Source organism: Atta colombica, unplaced genomic scaffold, assembly GCF_001594045.1.
Source record: "Atta colombica isolate Treedump-2 unplaced genomic scaffold, Acol1.0 scaffold207, whole genome shotgun sequence".
Lineage (NCBI taxonomy): Eukaryota > Metazoa > Arthropoda > Insecta > Hymenoptera > Formicidae > Atta > Atta colombica.
In genome coordinates this window covers 1,093,289-1,107,591 of record NW_017259302.1, presented here as the reverse complement: position 1 = coordinate 1,107,591, position 14,303 = coordinate 1,093,289, and the positions used below count along the sequence as shown (strand labels likewise).

Sequence of the window (14,303 nt, the reverse complement as noted above, 5' to 3'; positions counted from 1 at the left end):
ATATATAAAGTATTTTACACACACACACACACGCGCGCGCGCGTGTATAAAATTTTAACGATTAAATAAAAAAATAATTTTCTTTTATTTAAGCGTCCGTTGAAACTTTAGTCTTCTTAATTTTGGAAGACTTGGATTCCTTTTGTAATATAATGCTTCATCTTTGATATATAATCGTTTAATAATTCGTTTCGTTGACTTCTGAAACATTTATTTTAATAAGTAAAAGAAAATATAATTTAATGTATCGCTATATTTAACAAATCACGATTGTTATAAAATTACATAAATATAAATTTGCACATATACTCGTAAAATATAAAGAAAAATTCTTTTTTTGTACAAAATATTCCGTATTCGAAATCGTTCTTAAAAAATTTATTATTCGAAATTAATTTAAAACTACAATACTTTTAGTAGAAAATACTTATAAAAATAAAGCTTACTTATATGGTAAAAATAAAAATCTAAGGAAAAATAAAAAAATACAAATTATTCGCAAATCACAAATCTTTTGTATAATCAATATAACTATTAAACATAAAAATTCAAATTTAAGTATTTATTAAACAAATTCAATTATATATAGTTTGTATGTGTTTCTTTTCTACAAAGTAATGCTTTCAGTATTTTCGTACGTATAATTAATAATTAATTCTATGATTTATTATTTTACAATAATACGTATTTAAATAAAAATTATAATCAATATAAATACTCCGTGTTCTGAAATTTCAAATATAATTAAGTAAAAAATATTTTTTAATATAATTTTATTGTATATTAAATCGTTGCGTTTATTTTATAGTTTATATCAAATCTTATAATTTAATAATATTCACATAAAATAGAAATTTTTGTTGAATATTTTTAATGTTCACTGTTTTGCAAAATTTTTATTTTGCACAATAAATATTAATATAGAGCTTTCTTTCTGATGTAATATTTCAATTAATGTACACGAAAACATACAGGGTCTGATCGAATAACATAAAAGCAAGCATGATTCCTTATAAAAAAAATAAAAAATATATATAGAATAAAATTTTTCGATTTTCTGTTTAGTTTTCGAGAAAATCGAAAAATTTTATTCTATGTATTTTTTTATTTTTTATAGAGAATCACATCATGCTCGCTTTTATATATTCGACCAGACTCTATATACTAAACATATATCAAATACTGTTTTCTAAAAGAAAACAATAATATTAAAAATATATATTTTTCTATAAGTGTGCATAAATGTATCAGTCTTTTTCTTTAGAAAAGGCAAAAGTATCATTATGTATACGCTTTGTTCATACACAAAATACAATCGAAAAAACTTATCAGTATGAATCGTATATTCTAATATATATAATTCATATGTTTTATACATTCCTTAATAACTTCAAGATATTACTTTATAATCCTTTGTTAACATCAACCATCAATCGATTGTGAATCCAATATGAAACTCTTATCCATATTGTCATTTTTTATCTTTTCAAGGTAATTCCTGGCGAGCTCGGCTATTTGTGGATGGGACGATGATAATGGCGGTAACGGTCCAGGATGATGTTTTCTATGTCTCAGTAGACTGGAGCGTTGCGTAAAGTCTTTTTCACAGACATCGCATTTATATGGCCGTATGCTGGCATGGGTGAGCACATGCTGATAAAAATTGCTAATGGACAGGAACGTTTTTTGGCATAGAATACAAGTGGAGACGTTTGTCTGGCCGTGCTTGAAACGTTTATGGCTTGTGAGTTCGCGAGTACCACTATACTCTTTTTCACAAATCTCACATTTAAAACCTTTTTTATGCAACATCAAATGGTTGTCCAACCTACTTCTATGATGGAACTTTTTACGGCACAAGTGACACGGATATTCATATTTGATCTCACGATTTCGTTTCTGATGCCGCCATTCGTGACCTTTGACGTCCTTGACTTTCTTGCCGCAAAAGCGGCAGATTTGTAGATCCGATACGTGGGTTCTTTTCATATGATGTGTTAGATCGATCTTCAGCTTATAACTGCGGCCACAATGTTCACAAATGTATCTTGATTCATAATCGCTATGAGCACGAATGTAATGTCTTTTTAGTCCATCTTCACTTTTGTACTTCACATGACAGATTTCGCACTCAAAAAAATAATCCGGCCGGTGTATTTTTTTATGCGTCTCCAGCGCCCTTAACGTATAACAAGTTCTTTTGCACCTGTCGCATTGATATGGTTTACGATGTGCATATTTTACATGTTGTTCAACTTGCTTTGCATTATTAAAATGCCTCTCACAAAATGGACATGTGTTTTTTATTTCTTCCATGACTTCATCTACTTCAGTGATTTCTTTGTGTGAATTCAGAGAATCGGAGACTTGTGATGATTTCACATTCAACAAAGATCGAACATTGTTAATTGAAATATTGGTATCTTTGATAGTTATTACAGATGAATTCTGTGAATCTAATGACAAATTTACATTAATCGATTCATTTGACACATTTTGGCACTGTATTGTAACGGGTTTAAGTTTTTTACTTGTAGAATTAATTTCACTTTGAACAGGTTTCCAAGAGTCCAATAAAATGGAGACAAAACGAACAAGCCCTTTTTGGTATTGCCTTCCTGTCTGCTTGATGATAGGCTTTTCTCTGAAACAGGGATAAATTGTGTCAGTGTATAAAGTATCAATATTTGTTTTAATTATATATTCAAATAGCCAAATATGACATAAAAAAATCTTCTTATAGCCATTATATTGTATATAATAAAATAAATCTGACTGTGTTGTTATATTGTGGATGTCACCATCAATTTCATCAATTACTAGAAAATTTTCATAGGAAGCATTAGAAAATTACGCATATATATATATTTTTATCAAATTTTTTATATAAAATTTTTACACGCACTTGTATTCCGTTATATCCAGAGAGATGCAATGAGTCTGAAATAAATGCAAGAAAGTAACTTACTTCAAAAAATGTAAAAAATTGTGGAAAATATTTTTTTCTTGTACAAAATAAAGTTAGCTATTACGCTATAAGAATATCATCCATAAAACAAATGAAAAAAATTATGCATTAACAGCATTAGTTTTTAATAAAGTAAATATATATTTATTCCATTAATACTGTTATTGAATTTAAGATTATTTTCAAATGAAATGTAAATGTGTGCTGTTACTACATCATCTTTTTCGTGCACAATATTATTTAATATTATGCTCGTAATAATTAACATATTTAATTGATTATATAAATAAATCTTACAAAAATACAATCTTTTTTATTTATCAATGTTTGTTCAGTTACAAACGGTTATCCAAATGATTATTCATAATACGAAATTTTATATATATGTTATACATATCTTTATACATATCTTATTATTAATTAAGCATTATTAACACATATATTTCAGTTTAGATAAATATTTAGCTATGCTAAATACTTATTATACTTTATTCATAAAAGATGTTTATATAAAAACGTATGTCCCGAATAATTTAAATAATTGAAAGTAATAGTAAATAAAATTAGTCTTTCATCTTATAATTTATCATGATAAACTCATCAATTTTTTAATATATCGCAATTGCCATTTTATACATATCCTTTCCATTTCAAATTAACTTTTTCCCTTACACATACAAATAACAAAATATACATCTAGAATGAAATATTTTTCACATTTATTAAAAACTAAAATTAAACTAAAATTAAACTAAAAATAGAACTAAACGCACTGGGAACAAAGAAAAATCATCAAAAGGTTTTAATTATGACATATATGGGTACCGGATATTTTCTGAATATCCGATATAAATTTCCCAAAATTCTAAAAAAAAAAGAAAGCAAGAAAAAAAATAGCAACAATTTTGTTCATTTTAATAATAAGCGCGCTATTAATGTTATTGCATCATTCTATATCCTATTCTTGTTTTACGTCTAATAAAAATAATAAAGACAGAATGATGACACAACAGCATGTTGTTGATCGAGCTCCCCAAATACAGTTTTAACTGAACTTCTTGCAAAGTTTATCTTTTTCCTTTATCTCCCCAACGTAAAAAGAAAAAGAGAAAAGCTGAACTGTGCAAAAAGTTTAATTGAAAAGAATAGAATTCTGCATCAAACTTTAATATAAAATTTCAGACGGATATATAGTCAGATATTAGCTATCCAATAGTAAAAAAGTATCCAATAGTAAAAAAATACCGAATATTTTCCGGATATTCGGTGCATCTCTAATAGTTTAACAATATTTTTATATTCTCACAAACTATCAAACATATTTTTGAAAAATATGTTTTCGAACATTATTATTATACATTTGTAAATTAAATGACTTTTGTACAAATAACGATATATTAAAGCATCGTCTAAGCCGTTCATTAATTTTATTATATTAATAGTTATTAATATAATAAAATTAATGAATTTATTAATAGTTTCTCGAATTTCTATAAAATATTTTTTAAGCTAAAGTAATGAAAACCTGCGACGTGTAGAGTGAAAAAAGATCGGGATGATTTTTTTCTGTGCTGAGGATTGGATCATTGAGTAAAGTCTTCACAGCAAATATATGGCAAATATATGGCCTGATACCAGTATGCGTAAGAACATGCTCATAGAATTTATTACCTTTTATCGACACTTTCAATACTTTGTTAGAAATCGAACAAGATATACTTAATTTGTGAACTCGGTTCTTGTACTGTAATTGTCTTAATTGTCTTAATTATCTTAATTGTCTGCTCCATTTCTTTTTCTATTTGAAGTTCTCTTTTTCATTGTTCGTTGTAATTTTTTTCTTTTTATCTCCTTTTGCTGGACTATACTACTATTTCTTCACACTTTCTTTAGAAGTAATACCTATCATATCATAATACATTCCGACATATATCATTATCCCACATTGTCATCCACCGTCCCTAAAACATCCATTAATTTCAATCATACAAAAAACAAAATATACATTGTCACAACTGCCAAAATCAAGACTTCTTTCTTTTATTCTCTCAATCAGTAATGTTCAATAAAAATTCTGGTAAAATCATTTAACTAATATATTTGATATTATTGCTATTATATAATTTGTAAAGATTAAACAATTAAATATATTAAATATATTAAGATAGAAACAAAATTATAAGCTTTGTTTGACTTAAAATTTCTAAATTTACATATAATTTTTTAAATACTATATAGTATCTACATACATTAAAAATAATTATTTCAGCAATTACCATTCCAACAAATTTATAAGTATGTCGTACCATCTACTTATAGCAAATTCAGTTGAGCACAATGCGCATTAATACATATTACAATCATTGTACACTAATTTAAAAATGGATGTAAAAATGAAATGCAAATATTTCGAATTATAACACGCATATTTTACTTGACAGCATAATAAAATGTATTGAAGATTTCACAGTTTAATCTATTTTATATTTATATTAAACACACATCTTTACGTCAATTTATGTATGACTTTAATATGCATCAATCTAATCAAATTCTCTAGTAGTTTGACTTCTGATTCAAGTCTGAACAGTAACGGGGATGGCTGATAATTTGGGTTGAAATGTTGATGTCGGAATATCATTTGCGATGATGTGCCGTCACGCTGTTATATTGCGTGAAATATTAATTGTTGGCAGATATCATATTTGTATGATTTTTTGCCTGTGTGAATAAGCTTATACATCTTGACACGTGCGTATTTCGAGAAAGTTTTTACCAGTGCATAACATGCACTGGTAGGATCGTTCATATATATACGTTCATATCGCTCTAATGTTTAATTCGACGCTAATATTTTATCGCATTGGACGCACAAAAACTTCGGCAAATGTGGGCTCATATGACTGCAAAGGCTGAGCGCCGAGATAAAAATTTTTTTATTATTTCGGCGCGGACTTCTGAATTCCATGAATCACACATTTGTATGTAAGGTACGATTTCTGTAAGCTGTAATAATCATGAATGAAGTACCAACTTCTTGGCTAACTCACCTTGTAACTCAAGTTGTGATCCTCGAGATTATAATTCGACATAAATCTTGACGCAGCACTGTTCGCAATGTCGAAAGTCACGCTTGTGCACCCGTCAAATATAGACATCAAATAAAACTTTCGAAATCAAGTCATGGAGCACAAATATGTGTGACGTCACTGTGGATCTGCATGTGATTATTCATATCCGACTTGCGTTTGAAGATTTTCTCAAATCGTGCAAGGATGTACATATGCTTCACACACATGTGTTTTTTATATCTACAAAGCAGAAGATATCACATGGCATATAGGACATTCATATATCGCACGCACACTTTTCTTTTTTGTTTTCAGTATTAATGATAGTATTTCTAATGTTTTCATCACATGTTTTTTTTTCAATATTTCTTCTTTTGTTCGATTATTAAGTTTCCTATCGTTGAATTCGATTCTATTTCTAGCGAATAATTGTACACCTCGGATTTTTCCTCGCTAAACTCATTCTTGAAAAGTTCTTCCATCAACTCTTCGAATTCGAGAATTCTGTAAACAACAACAATAATTTTTCAGCATTCATATTTAAACGCAGTCATATCATCAAGACATTGATACATACACATGATATGGATATTTTCTCTTCTTCATCCAAAGTTTCATACGAGAATGATCCAAGGACTAATTTGGCAATTTATACAAACGTGAAATAATGATGTTCTCTTACTTCAAAATTAAGGAACAATCGACAAAGATTTGCAAAGTTACAAACACTATTTTATGTATGAGTTATTTTATTAAACGTATAATAACGAATATCAATGATAACATAAATTTATCGATGCATTTATCCACATTCATACGAGTAAGTCTGAGGTCTCGCCTTAGAAAGAAACTCTAGAAAAGAAAAGAGAAAAATAAGGAAAAGAAAACGAATTCGTCGTTCAACAACATTGGCATTATTCGGCTTACAAGTTATCCTTATCTACACTGAAAAAATAGAACAACAATATTCGTAACGGAACACTTTGAGCACGATAGTACAAATGTATAATCGTATAATTCATGAAAAACCGAACGGACAAATATCGCGCGTTATTTTGTCTCTTGAGCGTCGCACAGTTTACACAAACGTTACAACCAGTGTACAAAAGATATTGTAGAAATTTATCGAGAAGTATCGGGAATATCGTGAGTATAACGCTCCGTCGACATTGTCCAACATCAACGTAGTGATAGATAATATAATCTATAATAATTCAAAACTTTTTTGAATTTCTGTCTGCTCTGTTGTTACGATATATAAGCAACAACAACGTGTAAGCACGTACTATCGCACTGTTATTATCGTTTATGTAGTCGTCAACGAAAATCGCGTCATCAACAAGAAGTCATTCATAAAACAAGTCAAAGTTCTTAAACACACGTAGACTTCTGATGGGCCGTTAAATTGCCCTGGCAAGAGAATCCACGATTGCATATCTGGCACACATAAGGTCGTTCCCCGGTGTGTCCGCGTTTGTGAATAGTCAACGTCGATCTCTGTGAGAATGCTTTCGGACACTGGTCACATTTGTACGGCTTCTCCCCCGTATGTACTCTTCTGTGCATCCTCAGATTTTCGGAATCGGTGAAACCCTTTCCACAGATGTCGCAAACGTAAGGTTTTTCCCCGGTATGGATCCTCCTGTGCTTCTTTAAGTGTTCAGCACTACTAAGACTCTTTCCGCAGTAATCGCAAAGATACAGCTTTGTCGGATTGTGGCTTTCCTTGTGTCGGAAGAGCGACCTCTTCGTGGCAAGTACGCGGCCACAAATGTCACAAGCAGTGCTAGTCACTTTGTTAGCCTTCAGCTCGGGATGCGTGCGTCTGCAGTGTGCGGAAAGCTGTCGTCTCAAGTAGAAGGCATTGTTACAGAGCTGACAGACAAACGGCTTCTCGCCCGAGTGAATGTTATAGTGTTCCTGAAGATCGAGCTTCTTACGAAAACGTTTATCGCATTCATTGCATTTGAATGGCAGATCCGCTTTGTCCATATGTCGCGTCATGTGAATGCTCAGAGCCGCCAAAACAGTAGTTTCGTAATCGCACTCCTTGCACATGTAACTCGGTAGGAAATGTGTCTTCTCGTGCCTCGTTAAGTCACGAAACAACCGAAATTTTTTGGGGCAATGTTTGCAAGGGAGATCGCCTACTGTGTGGCGCAATAAATGTTTCTGATAATTGCTTTTGTGTCGGAAAACTTTGTTACAAGTTTTGCAAAGAAACTCTAGCTCAGGCTTTTCTTTCTTCACCTTTTTCAATGATGCGATACGATCACTCACTCCTGAAGAGTTGCTTTTGCGACTGCTTTTACGTACCGAATGCGTTTTCATGTGTTTGCGAAGACTAATACCAGTTCTGAAGATCCGGCCGCATTGGGCACATGTATTCTTCCGCTTACCTTTGTGCTCGATCTCATGATTATCCAACAAAGACTGCGAGGCAAAGAAAACACCGCAGAGTTTACAGTGATACGCCAAAGGAAGATCTTCCTCGTCATCCTCACTGTACTTTACTTCCTGCTTTATGACATCTTGTTCAGGATTTGTTGAAACTGCTGTCTCGTCAGTGGTGTCCACCGGATCCAGGCATTTCGACGAGGACTTCGCAGGTTCGCCATTCTTCTTCACCAGATCAAGTTTAGAGAACATCGGGTAATAGTCTTCAGGAAACTGTAGCTGGTTGTACCTGAAATGGAAAAATTCAGAGGGATATCAGTATCGAATATCCTTGTTATATGGCAACGATCTTTCTTTCATTGTCTGGTCTCGTTGTCTAGCAAATTATTTCTACTCCTGTAAGTAAAATTTTTGAACTTGCGCAAATTTACAGCTTTATTTATATGATAAATTAAATAATTTGGTTAAAAAATAATCAAAATCGTCAATATTACATCTATATATAGTTTGTCATATTATATCTAACGATAGAGACATTTCAATATGAAAAAAGCAATGATGAAACATTTGATAGAGTCATAACTCTGAGTAATACTTTTTTTATATTAATAATACATTTTTATTTATATTAATAATACATAATGTAGGAATATATATTCAATATAAAAAAAATAATTATAGCTCTTACTGCAATCCATATAAAATAAACAATGTTACATATATCTTTCTTGATATTTCTGTTTGTTATTCTATCGGCATTTGCTATATTTACGATTTTATCAATCATTTCTTATGTAATATATTAATTTCTAATAATAATCCACTTTATAACACACACACATACACACACACGCGCGCGCGCGCGCGCGCGCCTGTCAAAGATAAAAAGAAAACTTTAAAATCATAGAAAGACTTTGCAATACAATTTTTAATGAAATTAATTTGTTTAAGATTCTTAATTACGAATAACGAATTAGAATTCAATTAATAATATCAAAAGCGAGAAAATACATAATAAAAATTCAGTCATTCATTTTTCAATAAAATCAAATTTAAATGCTGATATACTTACAAAATATTCGGAAAAACTACTTTTATTTTGAAATAAAATCATATTTATCTGAATTGATATCAATTCGACATACAATTTGTATCATTTTTTTACATAATTCAATTGCAAAAATTTGGTTATTTATTAATTACTAGAAGTACACAAATTTTCGGTCTACTTTATAAATCTGTTCTATTGCGAATGTTATTTTATTAAAAAATATGTTAATATAATTTACAAAAGTTTTTGTTTGATATTTTATCGCTTTTCTGGCCACAATCAAAAATGGCTGCAGTGAGTAGATAGAAGCTTTAATACATTGTAAATAGCACTTCAATAAATTAATTAAAAAAATAAGAGATCAATATATCAAAATATGTCAGATATCACATGATAACATCATATTACGATTCCCGCAAAAAATATTAAAAAATTTTATCATATAGCACTGTGGACGAGTATCGTCAAAATAAATGTAGAATACGACGTTTATTAATATCGTTGCACTTTATTTCATCGCTTGAATCCATATATAAGTCTGATAATATCACTATACACAATAATGTTTTAAACACGAGATGAAACTGACACAGTATCATAGAAACAGATATAAATTATATCGATTACTATGTCGATTGCATTATTATTTCATTAACCATGTGTACTTTATTATGAGCATTAAGCAATCCCCTAGACACAAATGATTTGCTGCAATAACTACACTGATATGGTCTCTCACCGGTGTGATATCGTTTATGTATAACGAGAGTCGAATGTTGCGTGAAAGATTTTCCGCAAGTATCGCACGAGTACGGTTTCTCGCCGGTATGAGTTCTTTTATGCACGACCAATGTCGTTCTTTTGTGAAAAGCCTTGCCACAAACATCGCAGACCAGAGACTTCTCTCCGCCATGAAGACGCAAATGATCCTGAAGGGATCCTTTAGATGAGACAGATTTACCACACAAATGACAGTCATATTTGTTTTCGCCGGTGTGTGACTTGACGTGGACTACCAACGAGTTCTTGTAAGCGAATATCTTGCCGCAGAACTCACATTGGTGCTTCACCGGTTTGAAGTTCGGATCATGAATTTTCAAGTGCCGCGCCAAGGTGTGATTATTGGGAAAAGATTTGTTGCAAGCAGTACATACGTGTTCCTTGGCGCCATGCTTCACATTCATGTGTCCGTGGAGCTCGGCGTTCGTGAAGAAGCCCTTCTTGCAAATCTCACAGTGTGTTGTATACTTTTCGAAGTGACGCTTGTAATGAGTAGCTAACTGAGAAGCTTGTATAAACGCGTGACCACACACATCGCACACAAAATTTTTTTCGTGAGTGTGAATTCGCTTGTGTACCGCTAAAGTATTGGTTCTCTTGAAACACTTGCCACAGACATCGCATTGATAGGGTCGAGCGTCACTATGTGCCACTAAATGACCTTCAAACAAGTTCTTCGATCTAAAAAGCTTCGTACATATATTACATTCATAAAACGTTTGTCTGTTGAATTGTTTTTTCATGCCTGAATAATTCTGATGAGTAATTCCTCTGTTTGCAGCTTTTTCAGGTTCTTTTTCCGTCAATGGATCTTCGGAAAGCTCATGTCTCAAACTTATATCTTTGTATTGAACACTGCAATCTTCTTGCTTTATATATTTTTCTTCTTTAACAAAAATTGAAACCAACGTAGAATCCGTACATTCATCTATAGACAGTTCATTTTTTACGCACGTCTGTGCTGGTTTTTCATTTCTGAAAAGAAAATGAAATAATAACTATTATAATATTAACTGATTTAAACTGATTACTAATAAAATGAATTCAGGAAGGATTATAATTTTATTTGCACTTATTTATATCTTTCTTCATTAGAAGTTTGTATATTAATGTTATTTTTAGATATCAAATATATATTTTTAAAAAGCAATGTTTCTTACCTTAAAAAATTATTGAATATTTATAATATGTATATATATACATATGCGCGCGCGCGCGTGTGTGTGTGTGTGTGTGTGTGTATGTACAGTGTCTTGTAATTTTTTGACAAGCACTTTTGTGTAGAGTGGATTAAACTAAGTTGAAAAGTTCTCTATCATTTTTCCAATTTTCGCAATAATTAACAAAATTATTAATTATATATTAATTACTAAAAATCGTTAAATATTGGTTTTAAATAATTTTTTACTCAAACATTATCAACTTTACAGAAAATAGCAAGAGATAAAAATTACTTATTTTCTTTTTATGAAGTTCTGAAAATTTTTTCAGAAATTTTTAATATCGTGTTTTCTCATGTTGATAAAAATAGTTGCCAATATAAGAAAATGCAATACTAAAAAGTCAATAAAAAATTTTGAAAAAATTCTTAAAGCTTTATGAGAAGAAGATAAACAATTTTTATCTCTTGCTGATTTTCTGTAAAGTTAATAATATTTGAGTAAAAAATTATTGAAAACCTGTATTCGGCAATTTTTACTAATTAATATCTCGTTAACCATTGCAAAAATTGCAAAAATGGATTTCGACTCAGTTTAGTAAGCTCTATCTACACAAAAGCTTGGCCAAAAATTGCAGGACACCTGTATATCGGATATTTTAGACTACACCTTTATTTTCGCTGGATAAGATTCAATCAACAAAGAGTAAAAGTATTCAAATAAAAATTATAGGATTTAAAAAGAATTATTTACTGATTTGATTAGTTTGATCTTAGGTGGTGTCGCCAAGATAAGTCAAGGTCACGTCATTTTTTTAAATAAATAAATATTAATAAAAAGTTGGGAATACCCAACTTTTTATTCCAGTATCTAATAACCGATGTCGAGAACTTTTCAAAACACTATAATAAAGTTATTTTTCATTGAGTACTTTTCGAGTTACAAGGCTCGAAAGCTACAGTACTGCTAACAAAATTGTCTTATTATATTTATATGTACATAATTTATCATATTGTAGATTTATCATATTGTATCTAACAATTTGAAACATTTGAAATACGAAAAAAGATGTGATGAAACAGCTTTTGATAATTGTAACTTTTTGAGAGTAGCACTTTTATTTATATTAATAATGCAGGAATATATTCAATATAAAACAATTATAAAATATTCGGAAAATTTTTGTATTTCGGAATAAAATCTATTTATCTAAATTAATATCAATTCGACATAGTTCGTTTCATTTTTTTTTAAATAATTTAATTGCAAGCGTATGATTATTTATCAATTGCTAGAACATAAGTTTTCAATCTTAAAATTTTATAAATCTATTCTATCAATTACGAATGTTATTTTATCAAAAAATACGTTTTAATATAATTTACAAAAATATTTTAGATTTTTTTCGCTTCTCTGACGCCACAATCCAAGATGACTGCAATGAGTAGATAAAAGCTTTAATACATTATAAATAGCATTTCAATAAATAAATCAATAAAAAAATTAAAGTAAGCGATCAATACATTAAAATTAGAACGGATATAAAGAGAATGATACAAATTAGTCGTCATTTTGTGTTCTATATCTGGAATATGACGCAATTCCTCGTCTTAAACCTCTTTTTTCTAACTAATAGTAAAAATTTTCTAATAGTAAAGGTACTTAAAGGCAAAGCCAATCAGCATTAGGCATATGCATTGACGCCATTCTCTTTATATCCATTCTAATCAAAATATGTCAGATATATGATAATATCAAATTGTGATTCCCACAAAAAGTATTAACATCAAAATATTTGATCGTATAACAGTATGGACAAGCATCGTCAAAATAAATGGTAAAATATGGCATTTATTAACATCGTACCTCTTTATATCATCACTTGAATCCACGTAAGTCTGATAATATCACTATACAATAATGTTTTAAACACGAGGTGCAACTGACACATAATAGAAAAATATAATAGAAACAAGTACAAATTATATAACTATGTCGATTGCATCACTATTTCCTTAAAAATGTGTATTTTATTACGAATATTAAGCACTCCGCTAGGCACAAATCAGTTGCTGCAATAACTACACTGGTCTCTCAACGGTATGACATCGTTTATGTATAACATCGTTATGTATAACGAGATTCGATCATATGTAAGACTTTCCGCAAATGTTGCACGAGTATGATTTCTCACCGATATGAATGTTTTTATGCTCGATTAATGTCGTTTTTCTGTGAAAAATCTTGCCGCAAATCTTGCATCACAGATGTTTTTCACGGACAGGCTCTCCCCGCCATGCAACTCCGAAAGAATGCCTTAGAGACGGACCACATAAATGACAGTCATCATATTTTATATTGTTCTCGTCGGTGTGCGACTTGACGTGGAATACCAACGAGCTCTTGTAGGCGAATATCTTGCCGCAGAATTGAGGCTTCACTCACTGGTTTCAGATCATGAATTTTCATATGGCATGTCAAGATGTCATTAGTGGCGAAAGACTTGTTGCAAATAGTACATATGTGTTCCTGCGCGAAAGCATGCTTCGCTCGCATATGTCTGTAGAGCTCAGCGTGAAGAAGTCTTATTGCAAATTTCATAGTGTATCATACGTATATATTTCGAAGTGACGCTTGTAGTGCATGGTTAACTGGCTTAAATATTAATAAACGCGTAGAAACGCGTGACCGCACATAGCGCACACAAAGTTTTTCTCCTGAGCATGAACTGATCACTTGTGTTGCGCTAAGTATTGGTTCTCTTGCCGCAGACATCGCAAACACAAAATCGAGCATTGCTATGTGCCATTAAATGATCAAAACAAATTTTTCGATCTAAGAAGCTTCATATATATATGTATATATATATATATATA

General features: G+C 30.6%; 3 protein-coding genes across 3 annotated transcripts in view; all 3 read right to left on the bottom strand.

Annotated features, from left to right (window-relative positions):
* Positions 1–14,303, bottom strand: part of LOC108687503 — a 72,136-nt gene that overhangs the window by 34,477 nt on the left and 23,356 nt on the right. The gene's annotated exons all lie outside the window — the stretch shown is intronic.
* Positions 6,940–14,303, bottom strand: part of LOC108687500 (zinc finger protein 501-like) — a 7,601-nt gene continuing 237 nt past the window's right edge. The window contains exon 2 of the mRNA XM_018193276.1: positions 6,940–8,725. Within this exon, the coding sequence (XP_018048765.1) occupies positions 7,411–8,688 (1,278 nt within the window). The 5' untranslated portion in view covers positions 8,689–8,725 and the 3' untranslated portion in view covers positions 6,940–7,410. The remainder of the gene's footprint in view (positions 8,726–14,303) is intronic.
* On the bottom strand, positions 9,997–11,159 carry LOC108687502 (zinc finger protein OZF-like). The gene has a single exon (XM_018193278.1). The coding sequence runs from the start codon at positions 11,008–11,010 to the stop codon at positions 10,114–10,116; it is 897 nt and encodes a 298-aa protein (XP_018048767.1). The 5' UTR covers positions 11,011–11,159; the 3' UTR covers positions 9,997–10,113.